The sequence below is a fragment of the Tenrec ecaudatus genome, chromosome 10 (assembly GCF_050624435.1).
Source record: "Tenrec ecaudatus isolate mTenEca1 chromosome 10, mTenEca1.hap1, whole genome shotgun sequence".
Lineage (NCBI taxonomy): Eukaryota > Metazoa > Chordata > Mammalia > Afrosoricida > Tenrecidae > Tenrec > Tenrec ecaudatus.
Window position 1 is genome coordinate 158,323,252 of NC_134539.1, and position 26,909 is coordinate 158,350,160.

Genomic DNA, 26,909 nt, shown 5'->3' on the forward strand with positions numbered 1-26,909 from the left:
CCAATTTCTGAGGAACCAGGACCCGAGTGCTCCTCACACGTGGGGCTGGGGTGTGTGGCGCCCACCACATGGAGAGGGGCTGCACCCCAGGGTCACCTGCCCACTCCCACCTTGTTCCCAGAAGATAGGTGGGGGTGGCACCATCAGGCACAGGCAGGCAGGCCTCATCAGGGGACCCCTGGGGCACTGAGAAGAGCGGGCCTCCAGCAGGCAAGGACAGTTCTCACAGCTCAGACCTGGCAGGACGAAGGGAGCACGCTGGTCATAGGCAGCCGTTCCCGTGACGGGCAACCCCTACTGCTGACAGTCCAAGCCAAGGAACAGGCTCGGCAGCAAACACACAGGCAGACCTGCAGGCATGAGCTCCCAGCTTACATGGAGAAGAGAAATCTGACCAGGAGGGTGGTCTCACCCGAAAGCAGGCATCCTGTGCTTGTGGGTGACCGTCAGCCCCTCCTGACGGTCCTGCCCAAACCCAACCTTTCACATACCCGCGGCCCCTACACAATCGCAGACACACCCTGCCTGCCACGCACACACCTAATACGCTACTACACTCACATATTCTCATACACACTCATGTATACATCCTCTCACGCTCACACACCTTCCGACTCACTTTGGAGCCACCACTTACATATACCCCGCTCACACGCCACACACATGCCTCCCCCGCACCCCTCACACACACACGCCACACACAATGAACACTGACACACTCAACCCACCTACATGGTCATACTCGCATGCATACACACAAGCATGCACACTCACCGAAATCCTTAAATGCACACACACAAACTCTCACACTCATATAACATACACATATGTCCACAAATTAAAACACATTCACCTGCACTCACCCCCCCTCACATGCACATGCCACCCCTCCCATGCACACATGCCCACATCCCCATACATTCATAAATACCCACACTCTCCCCCGAAAAGAATTTGTTCCAAAGGACGACATTGACTCTGCAGCTATGGGAGATGGACATATTTGATCAGAGCACACGGGAGAAGATGAAGGGGCAGGAGGAGAGAGTGGAGCACAGCCTGGCCCACCAGGCCGTGATGATGATGTTCCTGAGTAGAGCAGCCAGTCCACAGAGAGAACAACATGGCTGACCCCACTATGAGAAATGATGCCAATCAGTGATTAAGGGCGATACAGGGGACAGCACCAGAGACACAGTGTGGGAATTGCACCTGACCTGATCCCACCACACCGAGGCAAATCACTGGGGGAGTGCAGCGGAACAGCAAGGGAATGGAGTGGCAAGGTCCCCAGGGAATGCTGAAAGTGGACTTTGGGGCCAGGGCGTGGTGCCCCAACAGACTGGACTGGAAAATGCTCCTAAGGGCCAGCAAAGATCCCTGAACTAACTACAAGCTTTTCTCTTGTGAACTGTTTTGTTCTGTTCTTTTTCAGTGGTTTGTTTTTGTTGTTTTGTTGTCTGGTTGTATACTGTTGCTTTGTGTTCCTCTGTCTAGTTTCCGTGCATGTTAGTGACTCCACAGGTCTGTCTGAATAGGACAGGCTGGATGAACTATCTGGAGGAAAAACAACGGGACCGACAGTTCCGGGGGGACTTGGGGTGGGGGGGTAAGGAAGTGGTGTTAACAAACCCAGGGACAAGGGAAAAACATGGGACCCCAAATGGTAGAGAAGGGGGAGTGGCAGGCCTGGTGGGAAATGATCAAGGGTAAGGTTGCTTAGAGAAGAGGTATACTGTAGCCCAGGTGGTGATGAAGCATGATAGTAGGGCAGGAGGAAGGTCAAGGGAGATGGAGGAAAGAGCTAAGAGTCAAAGGGCATTCATGGAGGTCTAGACAAAGAAGACATGTACATGCAAATATATATAGGAGGATGGGGAAATAGATCTATGTGTCTATATTTATAGGTCAAGTATTAAGGTGGCGGAAGGACCTTGGGCCTCTACTCAAACACTCCCTAAATGCATGAATACCTTCTTTTATTAAATTGGAACTCTATGATGCTCACTCTCCCGACACAACGGCTGGAGCCAAAGTGGGTGAACAAGTAAATGTGGTGAAGAAAGCTGATGGTGCCCGGCTATCAAAAGAGATAGTGACTGGGGTCTTAAAGGCTTGAAGATAAACAAGCGGCCATCTAGCTCAGAAGCAACAAAGTCCACATGGAAGAACACACCAGCCTGTGTGATCGAGTGGTCCCAAAGGGATCAGTTACCAGGCATCAAAGAACAAAAAATCATATCATTGACTGCACACCTCCATGATAGGATCGCTGAAGACAAATGGGTGCATAAGCAAATGTGGTGAAGAAAGCTGATGGTGCCCGGCTATCAAAAGAGATAGTGTCTGGGGTCTTAAAGGCTTGAAGGTGAACAAGCGGCCATCTAGCTCAGAAGCAAATAAGCCCACATGGAAGAAGCACACCGGCCAGTGCGATCACGAGGTGCCCAAGGGACCAGGTATAAGGCATCATGCAAAAAAAAAAGAGATATAAGTGTGTGTATGTATGTGTATATATGTGTATATGTATATATATATATGTACATATATATCATATTAAATGAAGGGGGAAGTGCAGAGTGGAGACCCAAGGCCCAATTGTCGACCAATGGAGATCCCCTCATAGAGGGGTTTAGGAGAGGAGATGGGTTAATTAGGGTGTGAGGTAGTACCGATGAAGAACACAGCTTTCCCCCAGATCCTGGATGCTTCCTCCCCCCAACTACCATGATCCGAATTCTACCTTGCAGGGCTGGATAGGACAGAGGCTGTACACTGGTGCATATGAGGGCTGGAGGTACAGGGAATCCAGGGTGGATGATACCTTCAGGACCAAAAGTGTGAGGGACGATGCTGGAAGAGTGGAGGGTGAGTGGGTTGGAAAGGGGGAACTGATTACAAGGATCCACATGTGACCTCTTCCCTGGGAGAGGGACAGCAGAGAAGGGGGGAAGGGAGACTCCGGATAGGGCAAGATATGACAAAATAACGAGGTATAAATTACCAAGGGCACATGAGGGAGGGGGGAGAGGGGAGGGAGGGGAAAAAAAGAGAGAAAAAAAAAGAAATACCCACACTCATATAGTCATATGCACATATGCCCACCCTTACACATACACCACACACACATGCACACACATGCACCACACACACACACATGCACACACACACCACACACACACGCACCACACACACACCACACACACACGCACACACACATACATGCACCACACACACACACATGCACCACACACACACACACACACATGCACCACGCACACACATTGTGGTAGTTCTATAATCTGTTGTCAATTTGAGAGGACTGCGAGTGAAGGGGTGGAGTTTAGGCTTTCTATCAGGATATAGCCAATGAGGCCTCTGTGTGGGCATGGCCTTATCCTGAGGATTCCGGAAACTCCTGTATTTCCTCCTTGGAGGTGGAAGTCTCTCTCTCTCACTGCTTATTCCCTGTGAAACATCCCTGAGGAGAAGCCACAGGGACCTACCCTGATACAGCAAGAACCCTAGGAGCTGGAGAAGCCACATGGAGACCCCTGTCAGCACTGAGATGCTTACAATGCCACTGACTCCACAAGACTTTCCACCCACTGGCCTGCGATCTTCCTGTATTCAGTGTCATTGATGTGTTTCACGAAGAGGACTTTATAGATTGGTATCAGATATATGGACTTACGGACTTGATATGAACTAGGCTAGGATGCTTTCTCAATATTCAATTGCTCTCAGGTATAAAGCCTTTTCTTATATGCATATGAGTATCTCTATGAATTTGTTTCTCTAGTCTACCCGGACTAACACACCCACACTTACCCTCACATAGATGCCCCCCCACCCCCAGCCTGCTTCTCTGCTATTGGGGCACCTCCAGCCCAGCGCCTCAGACGGTGCCCATGGGCTAGTGCCTACGGGCTGTTGCCCACCTGGTCTGTTCCAGAATGTCTGGCACTGAAAAGGGGCGAAGCTCTGAGGAGGTCTTGTGGTTGTGGGTGTTGTTGGAAGATTCAGGCAAACTGTCCCCCAAACGGTTGCCCCCGTTAGGCTCCTGGCCAACACCATGTGGCATGTCCCACTCAGCCCGCTGTCTGTCAACTTGGGAAGTGTGTCCCCTTTGTTCATGGTGCTGTCCTGTGAGATTTTTTTCAACGTCCTGAGATCCAGTCTGCTGGCTTTCTGATGTGTAGGTGCAGTGGGTGTCTCTGACTTCCACTGGTGAGTCGGAGAAGTCACGGAGGTGGTGTGCGCATGGACAGAGAGCTGAGGCCTGTCGGGGAACAGCCAGGCAGGCCCAGCACCGGTGCCCATGGAGGGCGGGCCACATGACAGACACCTGGTACTGCCCTGCAGCCACGCTCCACGGCAGCGAGGCTTTCGAGGGGACAGATGTGTCCAAAGATGGCTGACCAGGAGAGAGAGACCCAGACAGACGGACAGAGGGTAACAAGAAGATCCCTAAAAGCTGGTGCATTCGTGACATAATTTCTCCTCGACTTGATGACAGGAAAGTACAGTTGTAGAGCTTCACCTGCCAAACAGGTCGCATCTTGATGCCCTCATTTGGAGTTGCCCCAAGATAAATGGCTCTCTGGAGGGGGGCTACTTTCTCTCTGCCTTCAGCTTCCTACTGATGAGTCACGCGGAGCCCTGTGGGGGCCGTGATGCAGCCACGCCCCTTGCATCCACACGACTCTGCACCTCTGGCCTGGGGTCTCCCTGCACTCTGCATCATGGCATGTGGTGGCTGTGAGTCTGAGGAGGGGCTTGTGGACCAGTATCAGACTGGGATGTCTCCTGATTCCAGTACAATTACTCCTGGACATGAAGCTCTTACACATATAAGAGTGTCTTTGGATATGTTTCTTTAGTCAGCCTGGCCTGACACAGTTGGCCATGACAGGCACAAAGGACACCTTCAGAGAAGGCCATGAGCTGACCCCTGGGGACTCCAGGGAGCTGACCCCTGAGGCAGCCAGGGCACTGGCAGAGAGGCCAGTGGGCTTAGGAGTCTGGTGACAGGAGGGTGGCAGAAGACTCCACTACTGGTTAGGTGGGTAGGCAGGTGGCTGGCTGGCTGGATGGATGGATGGATGAGCAGGGGGAGGCAGAATGACTGAACAGGCAGATGAATGGATAAGTGAGTGGGTGGGTGAATGAATGGATGGAAGGATAAATGGTGGGTAAGTAGATTGATGGGTGAATGGGTAGGTGTGTAGATGGATGGCTGGGTAGGGAGGTACGTGGATGGATGGGTGGGTGGGTGGATGATTCATTGAAGCACTTGGTCAAAGGCAGGGCTGGCTACAAGAAGCCACCGTGAGGGGAGGGAGATGGCTAACTGAAAGGAGGGGCCATGGTGAGGGAGGGAGGAAAGGCTGCAATGAGAGAGAGAGATTGGGCAGCTGAGTACCAAGAGCTGCGAGGTCCAGATGGGGGTATGGAGGGCGTGGTGGTGACAGTAAGTGCCCTAGAAGTGCCTCTGAGGGGCCAGGGGAGCCCACCTCTGCCCTGGCCTGGCACAGGAGGTGGAAGCTCATGGGGAAGGGAGGAGGACACCCACAGCCGGCCCAGGCTTGCACACAGTGTGTCGGCACCTCCTACCTCCGGGGGAGGAGTGGACTCTGGGATGACAAGGCCCCAAGAGAAGGGCTCCCACGAGATGGGTGATGTTTACCACGGTCTCTTGGAGAAGGGTCTCAGTTCTGAGTCTCTGGCACATGGTAGCCACACAGTCGGTGTCTGTGAGGCATGCAGAAGATGTGTCCCTGCTCCTTGCATGCCGCTGCATGCTCCCTGAAGCTGGCCCACCCTGCCGAACACGTCATTCATGACCCTCTCCTCAGCCGTGTGCAGCAGAGTCCAGACTGAGGGCAGGAGCTCCCTGCCCGAGAAGCAGCCCTCCCTCGATGCCTGCAGGGGTCACTGGGACAGGAGAGTGGTCAGATGAAGCCAAGACCAGGGTCAGCACAGAGAAGGACCCGCCACCCACTGACCCCTGCAAAATGCTCTCAGCCTTTCGAGATACACTAGGACATTGGTCCTTCCAAAGAGGAGCGACTGGCCTGGACTTTCCTTCAAGACCTTCTCTGTGGACATGGCCCTGAGACAGTAGGGTGTCATGTCAATTCACATCTACGGTGAGAGGAGGTCCCACAGAGCAGAGGTGGCGTAGGCAGAGACCACAGGAGAGGACAGTGAGGCGAGCAATGATGGCTGCCTGGCACTGCAGAGGTGCACCTCAGCTGTGAGTGGGGCTCTACTCAGCTTCTGTGCAGAGGGCAGAGTGGGCCTGAGGGTTGGGCAACTGGCAGCGCCCGTGTGTGAACGCCGTTTCCTGGACGGCGTGGACCCCCGGGCCCGGGCCAGAGCACACTGCTGCCTTTATCTGGGGGATGGGTGGCGCCTCTGCCCACTGACCTGCAGGCTTTCTCACACTCCCTGCCAGGAAGGGGTCGCCGGCGGGCCCACAAAGGCCTCACCACACAATGAGCCGCTCTGTTCTCCTGGGCAGCCCACCACCCCCAACCCTGAGTCTGTACCACTCACCCGGGGGCCGTCCCAGCCCTGCTCTGAGCCGGTTTCCGGTCTCCACCAGCTGCTCATTGCGCTGCTGCAGGCGGAGGATGCGCCGGGCCGCGGTCCTCAGCTGCTGCCCGAGTCGCAGTTTTGGCGAGTGCGGCGTGTGGTGTTGCCCCTGCGGGCTGGCCCTCTTGGGCTCTCCACCTGCAGGGCCCTGCAGCACAAATGACACAGAGAACATTTGGCACCGCCCCCCTCAGACCCCCAGGTTCTGCCCGGCACCCGTGACAGTCTTTCCAGTCCACACACAAAGGCACACCTGTGGGGCTTGCCCAGAGGCTGGAGAACCGCGTGTGGGGTCTTGGGCCCTCCCCTCAGACCCCATGTCACTTCTAGGGCCCCTTGGCTTCTGTTGCTCCCAGTGAGCAGTGGGCCTCAACTGGCCTGGTCTGCTTTCTTGCCCAGGGAGTCAGTCCTTACAGGCACCAAAAGGGTGGGGTCACCCCACAGACCCCCGATGGGTGTCCAGTTCTCCACTGAGACTGCAGGTGGCACACAGCACTGGCCACCCTCCTTCTTGCTGACACCAGTGGCCAGCTGCCCCACCATGGTAGGTGAGCCCCAGGGAGCTTGGGCATGAGAAGCAGGCCCAGGAGGGAGGTGTGGGGACATGTGGAGTCGGGCGCGACCAGGGGACACAGGGAGGCTCTGCCCGACTTGACTTGCAGCACCTGTGAAAGGGGCATTGTTCCCATTGGGCAGCGGCTGCCGCACAAGGAACCAAGGCCAAGTCCCGGGAAGGCAGGCACAGCCTGTCCTGCTTGGTGTCCAGGTGTGCTGCCCGTGCCCTCCTGGGGACTGGCGCTAGGACCTAGACATGCTGGGTAGCACAGTGAGGGAGGTGTGTGTGAGACAAGGCCAGCCTGAGCCCTCAGGAGCAAGACAGGACTGAGACCCCACAGCCCATGGCCCCGTCGTCCCCTCATGGCGGCCAGCCCTCATGGCGGCCCCCTCATGGACTCCCTCCCTCCCCTGGGGTTGACTTGCTCCTTCCTAGAGGGCAACATGCCCTGGTCCAGCCTGGCACGGATGGAGATGGGCAGCCACAGTGCTGGCGGCAGATTGGGGCAAAGGCAGCCGGGAGGCCTTTGCTCAGCTAGAGGTGGGGCAGCATCATGGCCAGCCCACTATGAGCAGACAGACACACAAGGGAACCCAGGCCTACGAGGGGAGGACAGTCAAGACTGTGATTCAGAGATGGGACAAAGGTCTGTGCGGGAGGGGACCGAGGCTATGAGGAGGGGACCTCTGTTGACTTTCTGCTGAGAAGCTGACATGAGGAGAGCCATCCGGGAGCGTGAAACTCAAACTCACAATGCAGAGATGACAACGAACATCACCTTGGACAAGCAGAATCCTCATGGTTGGCCAGGCGTGGGCATGGCTGTGGCAGACTCAGGTGGGCAAGCCGTGTGGGTCAGAGGCTGGGTGACCCCTGGCTGTGCCAGGGAGGTCACAGGAGGCCAGCCCCTCACTGGCCCCGATGGTCAGGGTTCCATCTCATCAAGTTGTTTACCCCTGAGGACTGCCTGCCTGGATGACCTAGGCAATAGCTCCCTGTGGCGGCCTCTGCCTCTGCGCCCAGCGTGGCGTGGCACAGCACTGGCTCTGAAGCAGCATCTTGGTGAGGTGCCCACACAGCCAGGTGGAGTTTGCTTCCACGGAGGAGCCGTTGGTCGGGACCAGCAGCGGGTCTGCACCCTCAGGTCACAGGCAGTCCAGCAAAGGGCGGGCAGCCTACAACCTTGACCACAGGGGAAGACAGCGACACACTGCCCTCTGGTGGCCAAAGTGAGTGTGCACGGTCCCAGGAACAGGTGGCACCATGGATGGGGTCAGCCTCTCTCTGGTCTCCTGCTGGGATCCTGTGCACACCTTCACATGCATGCCTTGACACGCACGCCTTGACACGCACGCACGCATGCCTTGACACGCACGCACGCACTGACACGCACACACGCCTTCACACGCACGCAGGCGAAGCCAGGCAGGGAAGTTCTTAGATTTCACTGGGTTCGCTTCCTGTGTGTGTGTGTCAGCTTTTTATCTGATGGTACTTCAAATTCAGAAGTTTCAAGGGTCGAGGGTCGCAGGACCTCACATGCCATCCATCCAGATGTGCAAGGCGGCAGCTACCTATTTGCTTCCACACACAGTTCCCGGAACCATTTCCAGGTAACTGGAGGGACCCCTGGTGGCGAAGCGGGTCACCTGTGGGTCGGGCTGCTAACCACAAGGCTCCTTGGGAGACGGAAGCCCACAGAGGCAGTTCTGCCCTGTCTGATAGGGCCACCATGTCAGCTGGGCAGCAGTGAGGTGTGTTAGCTGGCTTGGAGACACGGTGCCCCTCTGTACCTTACACTTCACCAAGGAAGCCCCTCGGCATGTGGCAGCGGCACAGCCACCAACCAGTGTCGCATCCACACTCCTTCACCGTGCCTGGTGCAAACCAGACCCTGAGGTCCTCGGGTCGCTGTGCTGGACTGTTTCTCAGCCGGGTTTGTCGCACGGTCCTGACACCTGTAGCATGGCCCTCAGAATAGGCCTGGCTGGCACACCCTCCTGCGTGGGCCTGTACCAGGGGCAGTAGTGCACTCTGCTTGTGGAGCTCCTATGTCCAGCGCCTGTGCTTAAGACAATGGCCACCAGAGAGGCATTGCTCTCCTTTGCCACTAAGGAGCCACTGGAGGTGATGTGGGGGCGGGGACAGAAAACAGGCTGTTTCTGGTCAGAGCCGTCCTGCAGTGCCTGTGGATGGGCCAGTGCACTGTCAGCGAGCCGCCACCCCAGGGACCAGCTCCTTCTTTGCCAGTGGCCCCTCTTCCTCCTCGGTGCCCCCTCTCCCATCATCACTGGCTGGCCCTGATTGGCTGGGAGCCCTCCTCTGAGCATCGTCATGCCTTAAGAGCCACATCCACCTGGCTCTAGGTGTGGATGCCACAGGTCCTGTGCTGTGGGGCACAGCTGAGGCTACACATGTGCCCCGCCACCCTGCTCCATGCTGTGACCCACCCCCCCCCCCACCCCCGTGACCAGCTTGGCACATCAGAACTCCACATGGCCTCATGCCCTGGGCTCAGACGGCCACACAGCATTGTGGGCTCTGGTGAGGCTGTCCAGGGAGGGTGCACGGTCTCCTGTGGCATGTGACTAGAGGCGGCGCAGTGCTGCTACCAAGGGTCCTGCACAGGAAGAACTCAGTCCACTCTAACCAGCGCGGAGAGAGAGCCTGGGTCCTGCCTCTCTGGAGCCAGCAGCACCCACAGGGGCTGGACATAGGCAGGGCTGGGGATGGCAAGGGGAGGAACCACCCTGGGGACAGCAGGGCAGATGAGGCCTGACACACGCAGGATTGTGGGGTGGCCAAGAAGCCTGGGGGGTTTCCACTGCTGCCCTTGTCCTGGCTGCCCAGGTTTTCCTTCCAAGGAGATCTGGGGCTGTCTCTGCTCCAGTCTGCTTTTTGTCATGGCTCCCGCAGGGGTCCTGGTGCTGGATCCCTCACCCAGTACCGTGGTGACCAGGTGCCCACCTGTCCCCTGAGGGTCATGGTCTCTGGCGTTGGTGGCCGTGTCCTGCGTGCGGTCTCCCCTCCTTCCTTTTGGGAAGCACTGAGATGCTTCTCCAGCTCGGCTGCCTGCTGGCCCAGCTCCGAGAGCTCCACACGCACCTGTGCTACCTCCCGGTGCAGCCAGACCGGGACAGCCTCCTGCAGCACCTAGGTACCCAGAAAGAGAATCAGGGGAGGGCAATGTAGGATTCTGGGGGAGCAGGTCTGGGGGGACAGGTCCCAGGAGCAGTTGGGAGAGCAGGTCTGGGAGCAGGTCTAGGGGAGGTCTCGGGGGGGCAGGTCCAGGGAGATCAGAGAGCCGAGAAGCAGGAAGTCAGAAGTGAGGAAGACAGTCCTCCTCCGGGCGGGCAGACCCACTCCTTTGGAGCTCAAGGCACCCATGCAGTGGAGTGTCGGGTCTCAGGAACATGGCCCGGGGCAGCTAGGACAGAGTCAGCATGGGATGCTAGGGAGACAGTGAAGAGACTCAAGCCCTGTCCTTGACCGTGAACCCCTGGCAGGAAGTGAGGCCTCTGGAAAGGTGCAGGCAGCAGCGGGGCACCAAGGGCAGGGAGGGAAAGGGCTGAGACCATCAGGAGGGTGTCCCTGATCACACATTCCAACACACGATGAATGAAAAAGCTTTTGTGCTTTAAGAAACATCATCAAGAAAGAAAAGACGACCACAAAACAAGAGAGAAGCTGAGATCCCCAAGGGCCTTCTGGGTCAAGAATTCTCACAGCTCAGGAACAAAGAGACAAGCAAAGTGATTTAACAGTGGACAAGGGCTCCAGAGGAAGATACTTCCAAAGGAGTTGCCCGAGGGGCCAGCAGCGGCCCTGGCCCCCAGGGTCTGACTGCCTGTGCACCCCCCCACAGACACTGCATGTGCACCCACATAGGCAGACTCACACCTCACACACACACATGCGTTCCCACGGCATAGAGCACACACTCACTCACACACATATACACACACTATTACATCTGCACATGGCAGACACACAGACGCACAGACTCACCCACCACACACATGCTCCCATGGTACGTGGCACATACATGCACACACAACACATGCATCTCACAGGCACACAAGAGCGGCTGACCCAGACGACAGCTGGCCTGGGAAGTTCTGTGGTATGGCCGCAGTCACCAGGACTCGCGCCTTGGCCAGCCGGCGCTGAACCAATGTACATCCTGCGAGGAGGCCCTGCCTGCCGGCCTGCATGACATGTGATTTGACCGTGGGTCTTACCTTTTGTTGGAGCCTGGAGACCAGGGAGTCCAGCAGACGGACCCTGCCCGAGAGCTTCCTGATGGCCAGCACAGTGGGTGCCACCTGGGCCGGCGGCGTGCCCCCTGTGGAGAAGCGTGTGTGTTGGGGTGGCCTCTGAGGGACTTCCGTCCCTCCCTCAGGCACTCAGGCCCATGCTGTCTAGGAGCACTCTGTGCTCTCCCCCGTGTTGGGGTGGGGTGCATGTGTTGGTGTAGGGTGCCAGCCTCTCCACAGTCATCCCCTTGGAAACTGAGAGAGGTCCATCTACCCCACGGGCCAGGGAGGGGCTCGCCGCGGAGAACGGAAACGCTGCACTGAATAAAAACGTCACCTGTGGAAGCTTGAGGTGCAGCTCAAGCAGGCCCTGGGTCAGGGAGCTCAATGCCCACCTCCGACAACCAGCCAGAGAACCAAATGAGGTCAGAGACGAGGACAACAGTCCCAGCAGACATCAGCGAGGAAGTAGGCCAACAAAACCACAGTAGGTTGTTTTTTCTCTTCGGGGGTGGGGGGGTGGGCAAACCCCTGGTAGCACTAAGCAAGAGAAAAGGGTGCGCAGGTGTGTGCCCGTGGCGTGCGCAGACCAAGGAGGGAGCCGGCTCGGAGAGTGTGGGAACGTGAGCTCCAGCCCCGGCACACTCTCAACTCCACATGCACTTTATGCCACACGGTTTCAAAACGTCCAGATCAAAGGGGCCAGTTCCTAGCAAAATATTTTTAAAGTGGCCCATTTTGAAATCTGGAGAGTCCTTTGGCTATTGGGGGAGACAAGCCTGGGTTCACGCTGTGAAGCCTTCCCAGGAGCAGGGGCTTCAGGGTGGACTTCGACCCACCGACAGAAACCTGATCCACACACACGAGGACGCAGAAACAAGCAGCAGCACCAGTGCATTCCTGAGGCCAGACCAGCTGGACTCCAGACCCAGCGTGGGCGCTCCGAGAAAGGGAAGCCATGGCCCGGCCTGAATCTAGTCATTTGAAGTTGAAATCTTGGATACCAGACCCAGCAATGAGTATATTCCAGAAAAGGCACAGAGGTTTCTCAATCCAGAGCACTCTACGTCCCTGGTGCTGGAGAAGATGGAGCTGGAAGCCAGGGTAAAATGCAGGAGGCAGCCAGGGGACACACTGGCTGGGACCCTGCCGAGATCCCTGGGTCACCTGGCAGGGAGCCACGGTGTGCAACCATACCCCAGCCTGCTCTCTGCAGCCTGAGGACCAGGCAGAGCCAGGCCGGGGAGGGAGGAGAGAGGGCTCACCCATAGGGTCTTCAGTGGCACCAATGCTGGGTAGAACGTCCGCCTCAGGCAAGGGCTTCTGGGGAGGACCTAACGCGGCTCCTAACTGGTCCTCCAGTGTTTTGAACTTATGCTTTAGACTCTGTATTTCTGCTTCAAGGGCCAGAACATAATCTGTCAAGAAAAAGGCAGGGAAGTCTGTGAAGGCTGGAGAGAGGGCACATACCAGGCTCCCCCACCCCCAACCCCCGGCCCCTCTCCTCTTCCTCCCTGTTCTCCTGGGGTCATGGCTGCTCCCTCTAAGTCGTAACCTTCATACCTGGGGCGTTCTGTTGTTAGGCAGGGTGGGTCCTAAGTTCATACCTGGGAGAAAAACAAGCCGAACCCACACTCCCAAGGAAATTCTGACAGAGACCTGCTTGATGTGGGGCTTCTGAGGCTCGTCTTTCCCCCAGGGATGAGCTGGTAAGTTTGAACCGCGACCTTGGCCAGCGCTCCAGCACTTATCTGATAGCACACCTCGTTAATAGAGCAGAGCAGGCAGGGGCGCAAGAAGACACTCCCCAGGCGGGGGGTGCCCACCACCTTCCTTGGCCTCCGCCTCCAGAGCAAAAAGCACTTGTTTCCAAAGCCGCCTTTTACATGTCTTTCCTGCCCCTCCCTCCACCATCGGCGCCATCTGCGGCCAGCTGGGCTGCCAAGCTCTCCAGGTTGGCCCTGGTGTTTTGGAGCACATACACCCACTCCCTGCAGTGCTTACCACAGGTTCACAGTTCGAAGCCACCGACCACTCTGCAGGAGAAAGACGGGGCCTTCTGCCCTGGTACCGAGTTAACTGCCCACAGGGGCGGTTAGGTCACTACGGGCTTGCATTAACTAGATGGCAATGCATTTGGTTTTGGTCTATACCCACTCCTCGTGCACCCACCATCCTACTAAGTGGCATTTGCAACGAGGGCGATGGTGACAGAGTCTATCTACTGTGTGTCTCTGAACAGCAGGTCTGAAGCCCGAGCAGCGCTGGCTCTGGTCAGAGGGGCGTCACCGCGGCGGGACCCCACTGACTCCCCTTATGTCATCCTACAAGGTGAGACAGGATTCGGTGATGCTCCGTGTTTGTACAATGCTGATTGCTACACAACCTCTTGGTCTTGGCACTCCACCCTGGTGTAAGTGGGGAGTGTGTGTACTCACAGCTGACTCAACCCCACTTGCATCTTTGCACAAGGCAGGCCCGGGGCGTGGCTCATGTCACAGACTTGAGCCTGTCCACCCAGTTCCCTCAGCAAGCTCCACTCTGAACAAGCACGGGGGGGGGGCGGGGGGGGGCGGGCGGGCGCCTGCCTCAGCTGCACCACATCAACATCATGACCCTGGAGGACAGGGCACCCGGTCGGCCCCAGTCCCCCTGGGGCAGCACAAGGTGCCGGCCCTGCTCAGGCCTGAGTGTGCCGTGCACAGTCTTGCGATTATCCTTCCATGTAGGATGAAAAGCCGTGGTTGATACACCTGACCCAAGACCCTGCCTCTTAGAGGAAAAGCAGCTGTCAGACTTTGACTTATGGACGAGAATGTCCATTTAGATGAGCCCCAGGCCCGTTCTGAAGCCAGTGAACACGCGCGCGCGCACACACGCACGCACCGGGCATGGCGGCGCCTGCTGTCGTGGTGCCGGCGGTGTCGGCTGCGGCGTTTGGTGCAGGCTGGCTTGTGTCACTGGCCTTCCCTCGCTGTGCTGCAGGGAGAAGCTGGTCACCCAGCGCTTCCATTTCCTTCCTCATTTCAGCCACAGCCCTCCGCAAGCTCGCATTCTGCACTCGCAGCTGCTGGACCTCACACCATGCCGAGTCCTGGCCGACTGCTGCCTCTGCGCGGTGCTCTATGCGTGTCTGTCAAACAGAGAATGAAACTCTCTTGAAACAGCCCCTCCTATCCCCCCGGCAGGCCAACTTGTGATTTCAGCAAAACGGACCACACAAAGCCTGGCTGCCTCCCCAGCTCCCCCAGTCCCTGCTCCTGAGCTGCCTCCGGAAAAGGCTGACACGTTCCTTCTGGCACAGCCCCGTCCATCTTCTCTTGATGCTCCTGTGTCCACATGGCACCGCGAGGTGTGGGCTTCTTTCTCCTTTAGTCCTTCTAACTTGGGAAATGCCAAGCGTGGCCTCCCCATCGGGTCCTGCCCCAGGTGTCCGCACATCTCGTGACATGACAGGGCTTTGCTTCGTCTTCTGGGTGCCCCTCGAAAGTTTCTGTTTGGCTCTTTCACCTTCCTTCTCTGTCTGTGCTGTCGTCCTTCGTGCGTGAGGTCCCCCCACAGCTCCTCTGCTCTTCCACTATCATTAGTGCTCCATGGGTGACGTCTCTAAACCCAGGGGGAGAGACTCACACTTGCTTGGCTCTGGTTCATCTCTTGAGTCGTGAAAACCACAGGACGTCAGTACCTGTCTTCCAAATGGCTTCCGAATGGTCATCCTAAGTGTTGGCAGGGCTGCAGGGCAACTGTGTCCTGGTGGGAGCTCTCTGGAGGTCGGCTTGGCAGTGTCTTGTCGAGATCAACACATATTTGCCATTTGGCCCAGGAGTCAAGAAATGTAAGCGCTTCTATTTACACAGGACCTGCATATGCAAATGTGCACGGCCGCTGCGGTCACGCTCTCCCCAGACTGCAAGCAACCCAGGGGGCCTTCAGCAGGTGGGCCAGCTGTCGCCTGTCCCTCCAAAGACCTGGGACATGGACACAGGAGCAGCCAGCAGCCTTGCAGCCACACTCAGGCTGCACCTTCCCAGGAGCCTCTCGGGCAGGCAGAGCTGGAGAGGCAGAGGTCTCCGTGGTCCTGAGGTGGTCCGGGTGTGGGAGGGCCGGCACCACCATACGATGGATGAGGCGTGGGTCGCACCACTCCACGTCTGTCCACATGCCTCCACCGCATGCCACACATGGAGCCCCACTTGAGAATCAAAGGTGAACGCACGACAGGCCCTGCTCCAGCCAGGAGTGGCAGGAATGTGTGAGCCCACCCTGGGGCCGGCACAGAAGGGGCAGTAAGTGCCTCACACAGCAGGCGGCTCGCACACGGGGAGAGGGCCCAGTGTGAAGCCGCGGGTGCGGGGGGGGACCGTCGGAGGGGGTATTGCACAAACACTTGGGACGGTGAGTGTTTCATAAGTAACTGCCCACCCTTTGACCCGCTGTGATCACACACCCCCAGCGGGCCCCTTGCCTCTCTCCTGGGTCTTATGCCCCCACCCCCCGTCCATGCTGCCCCCCTGGGTGAGGCCTTTGTAGGGGAGGCTGACACTCGGGTCAGGGTTGCAAGCCAATCTATGCGCTGCTCCGACCTCTATGAAGCCCAGAGCTGCTCTCGGGCCCACCTCCCCACCCCAACAGCTGCCATTCACAGGAGGGCTCCCGGCCCTGAGGTAGGGGCCAGATCCGCCACCACCCCACCCTCCATGGCCAGGCGGCCACTCAGAGATGAGGGTCTTCTCTGGGGACCAATGGTCAGAGGGCAACTCGTGCGCCCCTGGGGACAGCAGCTTCACCGGAGGGCCCTGTGGGTGCTGCCCTTTGCCCGAGACCAGGGGTCCTGCCACCTAGGCCCACAGCCTCCACCCCAGAGGGGTCTGCTAAGTAAGGGATGATGGGGAGCCCCGGTGACCCACGAGGTTGGTTTCCATGGGCAGGTGCACCCCATTAAACCCACACCGGACAGGCCTGAAATTGTTCCCCTCTCCCACTCTTCCCCCATTGCCCACAGAGCACCCCGCACCCTCTGACTCCGTGACGGCGGCTCCCCCAGGCCCTGGCACCTTGAGACTGAGGTGTAGGGCTGGGGTGTCAGTTAGTGAGTCCCAGGGCGCAGTCCCCATCAGCCCCACTGCCAAGCAAGAGCCACTGGGCTGAGCCCGCTGGGCTGGGGGTAGGGTGGGGGTGGCGGAGAGCAGGCGCGGCGCTCTGACCTGCGTCTCCCTCTCGGGAAGGAGCCCGTGGGTTCTCAGGGCCTGTACCGCCTGGTCTCTCTCCAGGGTCACAGCTTTCAGCACCTCGTCTTTGTCACACAGCCTCTGCTCTGCCTCCTGGAGTCTGGCCGAAACCTGGGAGCAGGAGGGGGACACATAGCTTGGGTCTCTGGGGGACCTGTGCCTGCCCCACTCTAGGCAGGAACTTGCTGCACACCCAGAAAAAGCCCACTTGGCAAAGCTTAGGTTCCCCCAAGTTCATCAGCACTTCCAGGAGGCTGGCTGGCAGGGCGACGCTGCTCAGACCAGTCTGTGTGTGAGGCTCAGCTCTGGGAGAGCCCAGCCCGGGTGGGGGCCTGGGCAGCACACAAGGACAGTGTGAGGCCTCGGGGGACTGGCACACACCTGCTCCCTGGCAGTGGCCAGGCCCTGGACCAGGTCCTCAGACCGTCGGTACTGGTCTCGTTCCGCGTCCTCACAGCGGTGGCGCCAGTCCAGCTCCAGCTGCACCTTCTCACGCTCCAGGCTCTGCTCCCGGCCCACCGCCGCCGCCAGCTGCTGCTTGTACCTGGGGAGTGGGCACCAGATCCACGCTGAGCCCCTCGGGGCAGAGCTGCTGCTGGCCATGCCCTGCCGAGTCCCCTGGGGCATTGTGGCCCCTCTGCCCCTCCCTTACGGACCTGACCCCGCAGGCTGCTGCCCGCCCAGGTGTCAGGCAGCGGCCACCTCTCTTCGCAGCCTTGCCTTCTGCTGCCCACTGCAAGTGGGACACGCGCCGCTGCACCCTCCTCACCCACAGGTGCCCGCAGCACTAATCAGCGTCTGCCCAGGGCCACCGACGGACAGTACCCGTCAATGTCCTGCTGCAGCTGGGCCGCCTGGGCTCTGAGCTTCGCGTTCTCCTCGAGCAGAGCGTGGACCTGCAGGTCCCTGGATACTGCTTCCTGGGACAGCTGAGCCACCTGGGCGTCCCAGCCAGACCTCAGGGCCAACGCCTCCTCTCGAAGTCTGTGATGGCATGGGGTCTGGTCACTCAAGTACATGCAGACACACTCACACACCCTCAGCAAGATACATGAACAGGCGCACACACAGCCACATGCTCACACTACTAGTGCTCACACAGAGCACACCCTCACATACAGTCACTCACACGTACCCTCACACATGCAGACACCAGGGCTCACACAGAACACGCTCACATACACACTCACACAGATACACGGACACATTCAGGCATATGTTCCTGCAGCCACACACTCACACACGGACACACCGACACCCTCACAGACATTCTCATCCTCACGCACGCGCGCACACGCACGCGCACACACACACATACACACACACAGTCATACTCTCAGACACACCCCCCACACCCCACCCTCAGTGAGGCCTCCTCCACCCCCCTGCCAGGCTCGCCCGTGCCCTCACCCTCACCCTCCTGGAATATAGCTGGGACCACGCTCGCTTACCGGGTGACCTTGGCGTTGTGGTCCCTGGCAGCGTCAGCCTGGCTCCCTTCGGCCTGGTGCAGCTGGGTCTCCAGGCTTTGGCAGTGAATCTGTAGCTCCTGCACCCTGGCCTCCAACGCCCGCAGCTGCTCTGCATGGACCTCCTTCACTGAGGCCAGCACCCCATCCCGCTCCCTGGCCAGGCGGTCCAGCTCGTCATGCCTGGAAGCATAGTGAGCCGGGGTTCCCGGGGCTGCCACCCTCCCGCCCTGCAGGAGGCATAGGCCGTGGCAGAGGGCGTGGCCTCGCCTCGCTAGCAGGGCCCGGACACTTGTTGAGGATGCCTCATTCTACACGGAACCACGCGGTGTGAGTGGCTGGAGAGGTGCCTGTCTGTCCCAGGCCGACCCGTCGGGGCACCAAGTGGCTTGGGTGACAGAGATGTCCTTCTGTGTGACGGGGAGGAGCCCGGTGTTGGAGCGGCCCGCAGCTCAAATCACAGCTGCTGCATGGGTAAGACAGGGCTTTCTCGTCTTGCTGACAGCCACAGTCCCGGACACTCGGGCCACTATGAGTGGGCATAGGACGTGCTAGAATCACCACGTGTGCGGGGAGGTCGGATGCTTACACACCTCCTCCCTGAAGGCAATGCTGCCAGACTGCTGTCTCACCCACCACAGGGGTGGGCCTGCTCCCTGCTGCTGGGGACAATGGACTATTGCTCCCTGAAGTTTACAATCATTAGCTTGGCTCCTGTAGGTGGGGTTTATACCGGACTGCTAATGGGTCTTATGGAGATCCAGCTGCCATCCTGACTCTAGGATCACCCATCTTGCCACATTTGTACCCCCAATCCCTCTTCCTATTGCGTGGATCCCCCTAGATCACCCCCTCCCACTACTGTATTATCTATAGCACAACCCCTTCCTGTGATGTACATCTTCCCCTGTAATTAGGGGGCTTGCACTCCCCAGAGAAGATAAAAGCCTTGGTTAGCATTAAAGATCCCCTGCTCTCTCCATGTGGACCACTAAGTGGGGCTGAGGTGAGCATGCTAACCATGAAATGTGTCTGACTCCATTTATTTCAATATCTCTTTTATCTCTCATGCTCTCTATGACTTTACTATAATCTTTACTTATTATCACTTTACAATTGCGCCTACCGGACCCGTAATGACGTGTTAGGGGCTGGCTTCCCCTGGCAACCGTGCCCAGTGTGGTCCCCACAACCACCAGGCATTCGCCCCCGCCCCATGCGCCCTGGCCCTCCCCCAGGTGGGAGGTGGATAGTCTCAGCTTATGGTGGGCATGCACTGGGGAAGTGGGTGACACTGGCAGTCACCCCTCAGCCTCGCTGTAACACAGCCTCTCACAGTCGACACTGCAGCTGGGGAACCCTCAGAACCCCAGGACCATCACCCACCCCAGACTCAGGTTTTCTTCCAACCGGAGTCACACCCCTTCTCCTGTCCTGTCTGCACCCGCCTCCACCTCGGCTGGCTCAGACTGCAGCCGGGCCCTCTGCATGGCCCACCGAGTCACGGCAGAGCAAGCAGCACCCTCACTTCCGCTGGAGCGCCTCCTCCTCCCGTGCCTGGGTCAGCTGCGCTGTCTGGAGCTCGCCCTCCAAGTCCTTGATCCTGGAGAGAGCAGACGGGAGGGGACAGAGCCCTTTGAGGCCTCAGCCCAGGGAGCCTGGGGCAGGGGCAGGCAGCAGGGCAGGACCGAGGCCAGGTCCCTGTCCAGTACCTGGCGTCCTTCATGGCCGCGAGGTCCTGCAGCTCCCGGTCCCTGCGCACCACCTTGCGCTCCAGATCCAAGTTGGCGGCCTCTACTCTGCACAGACACTGGGCGGCCTCAGCACCCGCTTCCTTCAGGGCCTCAAGCTCCTTCCGCAGCAGTTTGACCTTCAGGGACAGAAGGTGAGGAATGGAGGGCACCGTGGGACAAGCTGGGGTGCTGGAGGGTGACAGGGCCATCCGCTGCCACCCCGAGGGAGGGAGACAAGATGGGAGAGCAGGGCTTTGACACAAAACAGTGGCAACATGCCCACACTCCCCTGGGCCAGCCCCAGCCCCTTGGAGACAGTGTGTGGGAGGCCATTGTGCTGGAAACCAGCCCTTCTCGGGAGCCTGAAGCTTCTGGGCCCAGCCGGCACTGCCTCGAGAAGTTGTTGCCCCCGGTGCACCAGCTGCTCTCCAGCTCTGGGTACGGACAGAGCGGGGTTAGCCTGAGCAGCGTCAGCCCAAGGGAGTGCTTCTCCCCACCTTGGTGGTGCTCCTCGTGCCCCCTTCTCTTCTCCCTGCCCCCCAACCTGCCCACCAAGCCTGGCCCTCACCTTGAGCTCCTGTGTCAGGATGGCGTGGCTCATGGCATTGGCCTGCAGGCTGGACGCATGTTCCCTCTTCTGCAGCTCGGCCTCAAACTCTACCACGAGAGCCTGGAGGAGCAGGGCACCGGTCACCAGGCAGCACTCAGCCACAGCATGCGTGTGTGCGCGCCACGGCGTGGGTGCTACATGGGTGCGCATGTGCCACAGTGCGTGTTTATGCCATGCCCGGTGTTGTGTGTGTGTGCACATGCTCATGCCACAGTGCATGTGTGTGTGCGTGACTGCAGCACCAGCTGAGGCGGTCTGCTGTCCCCTGGTGGAGGGGGCACTCTGGTGTTCACACGGGGCATGCAGCCTAGAGGGCGGTCTACCGGTGGTTAGAGCTGCCCTTTCTCATGGGGGCGTCAGGATGCAGGGACCGCAGGGGCAGCCCCACCCGGCCCAACTGCCCAACTCTAAGGACCACTCTCACAATACACAGTGAACCCACAGACAGAATGGACCTGCCTCTATGGACTCGTGGACTGTAAATCTTGGCTCTTTGTGGGAGTAGAAAGCCTTATTTTTCTCCCAAGGAGCAGCTGGTGAGCTTAAACTGCGAGGCTAGCACCCCATACGACGCCCACAGCGCCAGTCTAGGCCAGCGTGGCGTGGGGGGAGGCAGGTGCCCCAGGAACCAGTTGGGGCACCCACCAGAGCCAAGCTGCCTTCCAGGACAGCAGGTTGCTGTCCCCCTCACCGCCCATGGTCAGACCCCAGCTGGTGCCACTACCCCACCAGTGCTCCCAGTCTCACTGTCATCCTCCTCCTGGGTGGCCCCAGCCTTCTCTGTCTACATCTGTGCCAGTGTTTACCCCAGCCCTAGCCAGGGATCCACCGGCTGCCCCTTTTCCACCACCACCATTCTAACAAGCAAGTGACCGCTGGAACAAGGACCCCCTCAGCCAGTCCTCAGCACCCTCACTTCAACCCCATGCCTGGCCCCTCCCGCAGCAGGGTGCCTCCCACCAGCTCCCCTCTCACTGCGAATCACAACCCCCACCCCCATGTGCTCATTATCTTCAGTGTGCATCACCACAACCCCAGCCCAGAGCAAAGAGGACCCTCATGTCCACACCTGCTACACACAGCCCTGCACTCACCCACATCTGCATGTAAACCTGGATCTGGTAGAAGACATCCACCTGCAGCTGAGCCCCGCACAGCGCCGGCAGAGGCTTAGAGTCTCAGAGGGAGGAGACTCCCATCAGGGACAGAGCTGCACAGAAACTTTGAGAAAAGCAGCAGCTGCCACGGTTTGGGTCTCTAGCTGAGTCCTTGCAGAGCTCTGGTGCCTGGTTCGTAGTTTCTCCAAACTCAGGAAGTGCTGGTTCTCCTCTGAGGATGGGGGCTCTTCACGTGTCTACCACCGCTCCCTCCGGACCACACAGCCTGCCCCTTCTGTGAGGCACACCCTGACCGCCCGCACCCCACCTGTCCCAGGCACAGCAAGGAGCTTGGCCAGGGGTTGTCACACACCTGCTTCTGCAGAGCCAGCTCCCCGTCCAGCCCCTCGAGCTCCCGCTCCAGCTTCCCCCGCAGCTGCTCACACTGCTCCCGGTGCCGGTTGATCTCGGCATCCTTGTCGCTGTAGTCACGAAGCACAGAGGTCAGTGCACACTCCCAAATGAGGTCACTTCACATGCCAAGGGGCCCGGCTCCCCCTGGAGGCAATGAGCCCATATGAGCCCTGCCTGTTTCATGGTGGGGACCCTGGTGACCTCACAGCGGTGCCCAACTTTAGCCAGGTGGCATTGCAAGGGCCTGGTGGGGCGCCCAGTATCTATCCCAACTTGGCCCCGACAGTAAAAACAAACACATTACACAAGAGCCAGAACCAACAGCCAGGAGAAGGTCCACGCGGACGAGGAGAACCCATCGCAGACACTGTGACGGGCCCACAGGGACGGAGCGTGGGGACAGCCGGGCGTTTAAACACAGCCATCTCAGAAGCACTCGGCAAACAATAGAACACGCACTTCAAACGGAGTCTCCGCGTGGAACAAGACCCTCAGAGACGCCAACGGAGTCTGAGATGAGAACAAGCCCTCGTGGGTGGGCTCGGGGCAGAGCCAATGCACGCACAGAGGGCAGGCTGTGAGCTCCCAGTGTAGGGCCTTCCAGCCACGGCCATGGGATGCCCACAAAGTGACGGGGTGGGACCACGCAAAGAAGGGGCTTATGGCCCATCATGGGGACTGGATGGCCTGCTAAGAATGCACACATGGTACACGGAACCCTAGTGAGAGGACTGGTCCATTTTTTATCCCACGAGGCTTAAAAGGCGTCAACTCTAGAAGTAGAGAAAGGGAGCGCACATTGTCTGGATAAGCCAGGAGCAGAGGGGCCCCTGCGCTGAGAACCTCCCAGACCTAGAAGCCAGGGGGAGAGCCCAACACCAGGGAAAGTGGTGTGACTACGTGGTGACTCCCGCCCCACGGGGTCAGAGAGCAGGGTGCCTATGCCTTGTGGTTGGAGGCTTGTTGCAGCCTGGGTGCCTTGGGTGCTGACTAGGTGAGGTAAAGAGCTGTAAAATGCTTGCTGGAGCAGAGCAGGGGCTGAGAGGCCAAGCACCTAGAGAGAGGCCCGCCTGCAGGCCTAGCCAAGAAGCGATCCCAAAGGAAGACCTGCGTCCTGAACCAAAGCCCCTTCCTTCTGTACTGAACCCGTAGCTGTGTGTCGTCTGTGACTTCTCTGTGGCCACCACAACAAAGGAGATGCAGGGAAGGGCGTGCCATGGACCACAGGCCAGACAGACGTGGTAAGAAAGTTGGCGGGGGAGCTTTCTGTCCCCGCCCGCCTCACAGACCTCAGCCGGGGCTGGTGTGGCCGGCGAGGCCTCCCCTCCAGAGGTTAGAGGCCGGACACCTCGGCACCGAGGAAGGACCATGGACGCGCAGACAGAACAAGTGGATGGTGCCGGGCTGTAGCCCTAATACAGAGCCACGGTGGCATGGGCGGCGCTGAGGGGTGAAAGGACAGGAAGTGTGTGTGGGGCTGACACGGCATTGAGTGACACCGCTGCATCCCCGGGAGTGCAGCTCGGGAGCCCGACCGCAGGCGGCCTGCTCTGGATGTAGGACCCTGCCCACGAGGGCATGTCAGCTCCTCCTCACAGCGCCAACTCGTGGCCCTGTCCCATGCCTACACATGCTAATGCACAACTGGGAACAGATGGTCTCGCCTGCTGCGTCCCCGGAGGGAAACGCACAGCAGCAGACATTCCTCCCGTCTCGTCTCCCCCAGGCAGGGGCCCCAGGCCGTCCGCTCTGCCCAGGGAAGCACACAGGCCCCACCCGGGGCAGGCTGTGGTGGTCCTTCTGTCCACACCCCACCCCGACCGTCTCCCATCCAGTGTGAACTCCGACCCTCTCGTGACTGTCACTGAAGACTTCATCAGGGACAGAGGCTTTGCTGTTGTGGGCACAGGGACATCCCATTCATGGGGACATCCTGTTCATAGGGCCACAAAGAGCTGCCCTGGCTCCATGTGTCTTCCCACCTGCACCCAGTTAATGACCCCCAACCCAGACAGCAGGCAGGTGTGTGACTGCAGGGGCCTTAGCCCTGGCCCAAAGTCAGCCCACCTCCTGTGAAATTAATGCACGTTTCCCATCGTTAAATCATGGGACGTGAGAGTGTGCTTAATTAGAACAAGCCAGACCTGTCATGAACCGAGTCCTTCCGTGGAGCCCCCGTGGTCTCAGCGGCCTTGGAGCCCAGGAACAGGCACCCCCGTCCTGCTCACTCAGCTAGCTGCATCTGCACATGGGCCAGGGGCTCCCGGAGGGTGGGCCTCGGGGCCTCACCTGTGCAGGCGTTCCAGCTCCCAGCGGTGCTCCCGCAGCGTCTGTCGCTGCTGCTCCTGCAGCTCCTCAGAGTGCCGGGTCTCATGGGCCAGCGCCTGGCGCAGCTTGGCCACCTCAATTCTGAGCTCGCTGGCCTCCGCCTCCCGGGCTTGATCCTGCAGCCGGGCCTGGGCGAAGGCGGCCTCGTAGCGCTCCAGCTCTTGGTCCCGCTCCTCCAGCAGCTGCAAATTGTAGAGGAAGTCCTCCCGAAGGCTGCGCAGCCGGCCCTGCGCCTCCCCCAGTGCAGCACCCTGCAGCTGGGCCCTCCGGGCCTGCAGTGACCGCCATTCCTCCTCCTTGCGCACCAGCAGCTCCTCCAGGGCCGGCCCCTCGGGCAGCTGCGTCCAGCCAGACTCCCCACTCGCTCCCTCCAGAGCAGCTCTGGGCACTGCCTGTGGGGCAGAGCTCACCCCAGACTGGGGGCCTCGCAGCAGGTGGGCGTGCATCCTCTGTCTCTGGCCAGGGGCCGGCACTCCTGGAAGGCACAGACAGAGAGCTCGGAATGGTGAGCACACAGGGAGCCCACTCTCACTCTCAGGGCCATGAGGGACGGCGGCAGGGCCCCTGGCCACCCACGTCACAGTGTCCAGCGACGCCCAGGCTGGATCGCTGGGCAGAGGGGCTGCTTTGGGCACACGCCTGATTGGGGCGCTCGTCCAGCTTCACTGCACTGACAACCCTGGGAGTCACACGATGGGGGGGCTGCTGCGGGCTACCCCGGCCCCCTCTTGAGACAGGCGGCCTTGGCCGTGGCCCGGGTGCCCAGCAGTGGAAGGAGCACGTGTCCGTGTGTGAGAGCGGAAGGGCACTTGGGCAGCCCGGGCTTGGCGTGGCCGCCTGCCACCCCCACTGCCCCGCCACTCAGGTGTTACCATGCACATGCCCGCCCCTCCAGTGAACGTGAGCGAACTCACACAGGCGGAGCTTCTGTGGGCAGCCCCGCTGGACACGTGACCATTCAGGTACACCCTAGTCAAAGCCGACGTGGCGACGCTGAGCTACAGTAGCCTTCCAGGCTCCGAGTTCAGTTCATCCCTGAAATGGCCAATCACAAAAAACAAATCTACTTACTTGACTGGAGGGGCTTGCCACTCCTGTAGAACGCAGGGCCGAGCTGGGGAAGGGGCACCTGATGGGAGATCCGGACTCGGGCTCTCTGCCCGATTGTCAACCGGCCAGGCCCCAAACCCGGCAGGGCCGGAGCAGCCACCGCACCCCCGGAGGAAGGGCCAGAGCCAGGGCAGTGGAATCTCCCTGCAGTTTTCCTGCCCAAGAGATGTCTTTTTGCGATCAAGAAGGGTGCCCGCCACCAAGGAGCACGCTTCTGCTTGCATCTGTAGCTTCTTGTGACAGCAGGGCTGTTCTCTGTCCCACAGGCTACTGCCACCTTCTGTCTCAAGTCATTCACTGACTGCCCCCCCCCTGCCCCTCCTACAGAGCCAACTCTAGAGGATCCGAGTCCTGATGGCATCTGGGAACTCGAGCTGTACATGCCTGTCGTTCATTCTAATCTACTTTTTGTGTGTGAAAACACACCCACCAGGTAGTTCCTCTATGGACAGTCAGGACACTCATTGATGACCCCCTGTGTGGGTCACCGTCCTCTCCCTCTGTGACAGGGTGTGTACAAACTAACCCAGGTCACAGCCTAATGACATCTCCTTGGGGCTGTGGCCTACTGGGGAGACCCTGTGAAGAGCTGGCCTCTGGCTCTCCCGTCACCCCCCCCCACACCTGTCACCTTCCCACTGGCTACACCTGGCTCTGGGGCCACTGGGCCAGGTGGCCATAGCCCTGGGAGCTGTCAGTACCCTACCATACTCCTGTGACCTGCACCTGCCACCCTATGATCTCCCCACTTCCCACTCCAGCTTCCTCAGCCAGCAGCTGCGTGTCTGCAGGGGCTTGCAGTGTCTGATGGGCTTGAGATGCCGGGCTGGGTCACGTCCTCTAAATAAATTATTTCTTGACATAAGTTCTTCTTTACCCAGCGGTGAGCACCCTGGTTTCTCTAGAACACGCAACTGCACACAGCTTCTCTTTCCGAGTGTTCCTCCCTCCTGAATGTAAACTTAACCCTGATACAGGTGTGTGTGGGGGGTGGGGGGAGGTGATGGCAGAACTACCTGAATGAAGTTAGTATCACCAGTTGTGCGTGCAGGAACTGTGGAATGGTGCACAACAACAACACAGTCACTGACTTAAGGAGCCAAAAGGGGCCTCAAGGGTGTTTGGGAAGGAGCTACAGGGGCAGATGGTCTGGTGATGCCCCTCCCTCCATATGTACACTCAGCTCAGCGATGGTCCTACATGAGCAGGGACAGAGTCTACAGAGGGCTTCCCCAGCTCCCGGGTCCGGCAGATGTGCCTGGGATGGAGTCCTGCCTCTGCTCAGCCGACCAAGAGTCTGGAGCTGTTTGCAAGCTCGGCACGGGCACTTCATGGCAAGCAAGACACATGTGCTTGCCTGCACTGCGCGTCGTAAAGGCTGACCGTGCAGCTGGCAGTGCCTGTGAGCGAGATGCCACGCACCCTGATGCGGTGAAGGCAGCCAAGGTGGCAGTTTCTGCTTGTGCCTTGCCTGACTACACCTTGCGCTCTGACTGCACCTGCCCTCC

General features: G+C 59.2%; 1 protein-coding gene across 1 annotated transcript; it reads right to left on the reverse strand.

Annotated features, from left to right (window-relative positions):
• Positions 1-6,473: 6,473 nt before the first annotated feature.
• On the reverse strand, positions 6,474-25,327 carry CCDC57 (coiled-coil domain containing 57). The gene is made up of 15 exons (XM_075562412.1): positions 25,206-25,327; positions 24,253-24,766; positions 21,923-22,031; positions 20,411-20,512; positions 19,822-19,979; positions 19,638-19,712; positions 18,092-18,292; positions 17,466-17,624; positions 17,022-17,184; positions 16,617-16,751; positions 14,299-14,545; positions 12,678-12,830; positions 11,398-11,501; positions 10,124-10,309; positions 6,474-6,748 (listed from the first exon to the last, which is right to left on the reverse strand). The coding sequence occupies exons 2-15, from the start codon at positions 24,735-24,737 to the stop codon at positions 6,491-6,493; spliced, it is 2,535 nt and encodes an 844-aa protein (XP_075418527.1). The 5' UTR covers positions 24,738-24,766; positions 25,206-25,327; the 3' UTR covers positions 6,474-6,490.
• Between the last annotated feature and the right edge of the window lie 1,582 nt (positions 25,328-26,909).

Excerpts from the sequence above, each read along its gene's own strand:
- CCDC57 (XM_075562412.1), bottom strand. The coding sequence starts at position 24,737 with ATGCACGCCCACCTGCTGCGAGGCCCCCAGTCTGGGGTGAGCTCTGCC. Across the intron at positions 22,032-24,252 it reads GAGCTGGAACGCCTGCACAG|CGACAAGGATGCCGAGATCA; the intron begins GTGAGGCCCCGA and ends TCGTGACTACAG. Across the intron at positions 17,185-17,465 it reads CTGCAGCAGGACATTGACGG|GTACAAGCAGCAGCTGGCGG; the intron begins GTACTGTCCGTC and ends CCCACTCCCCAG.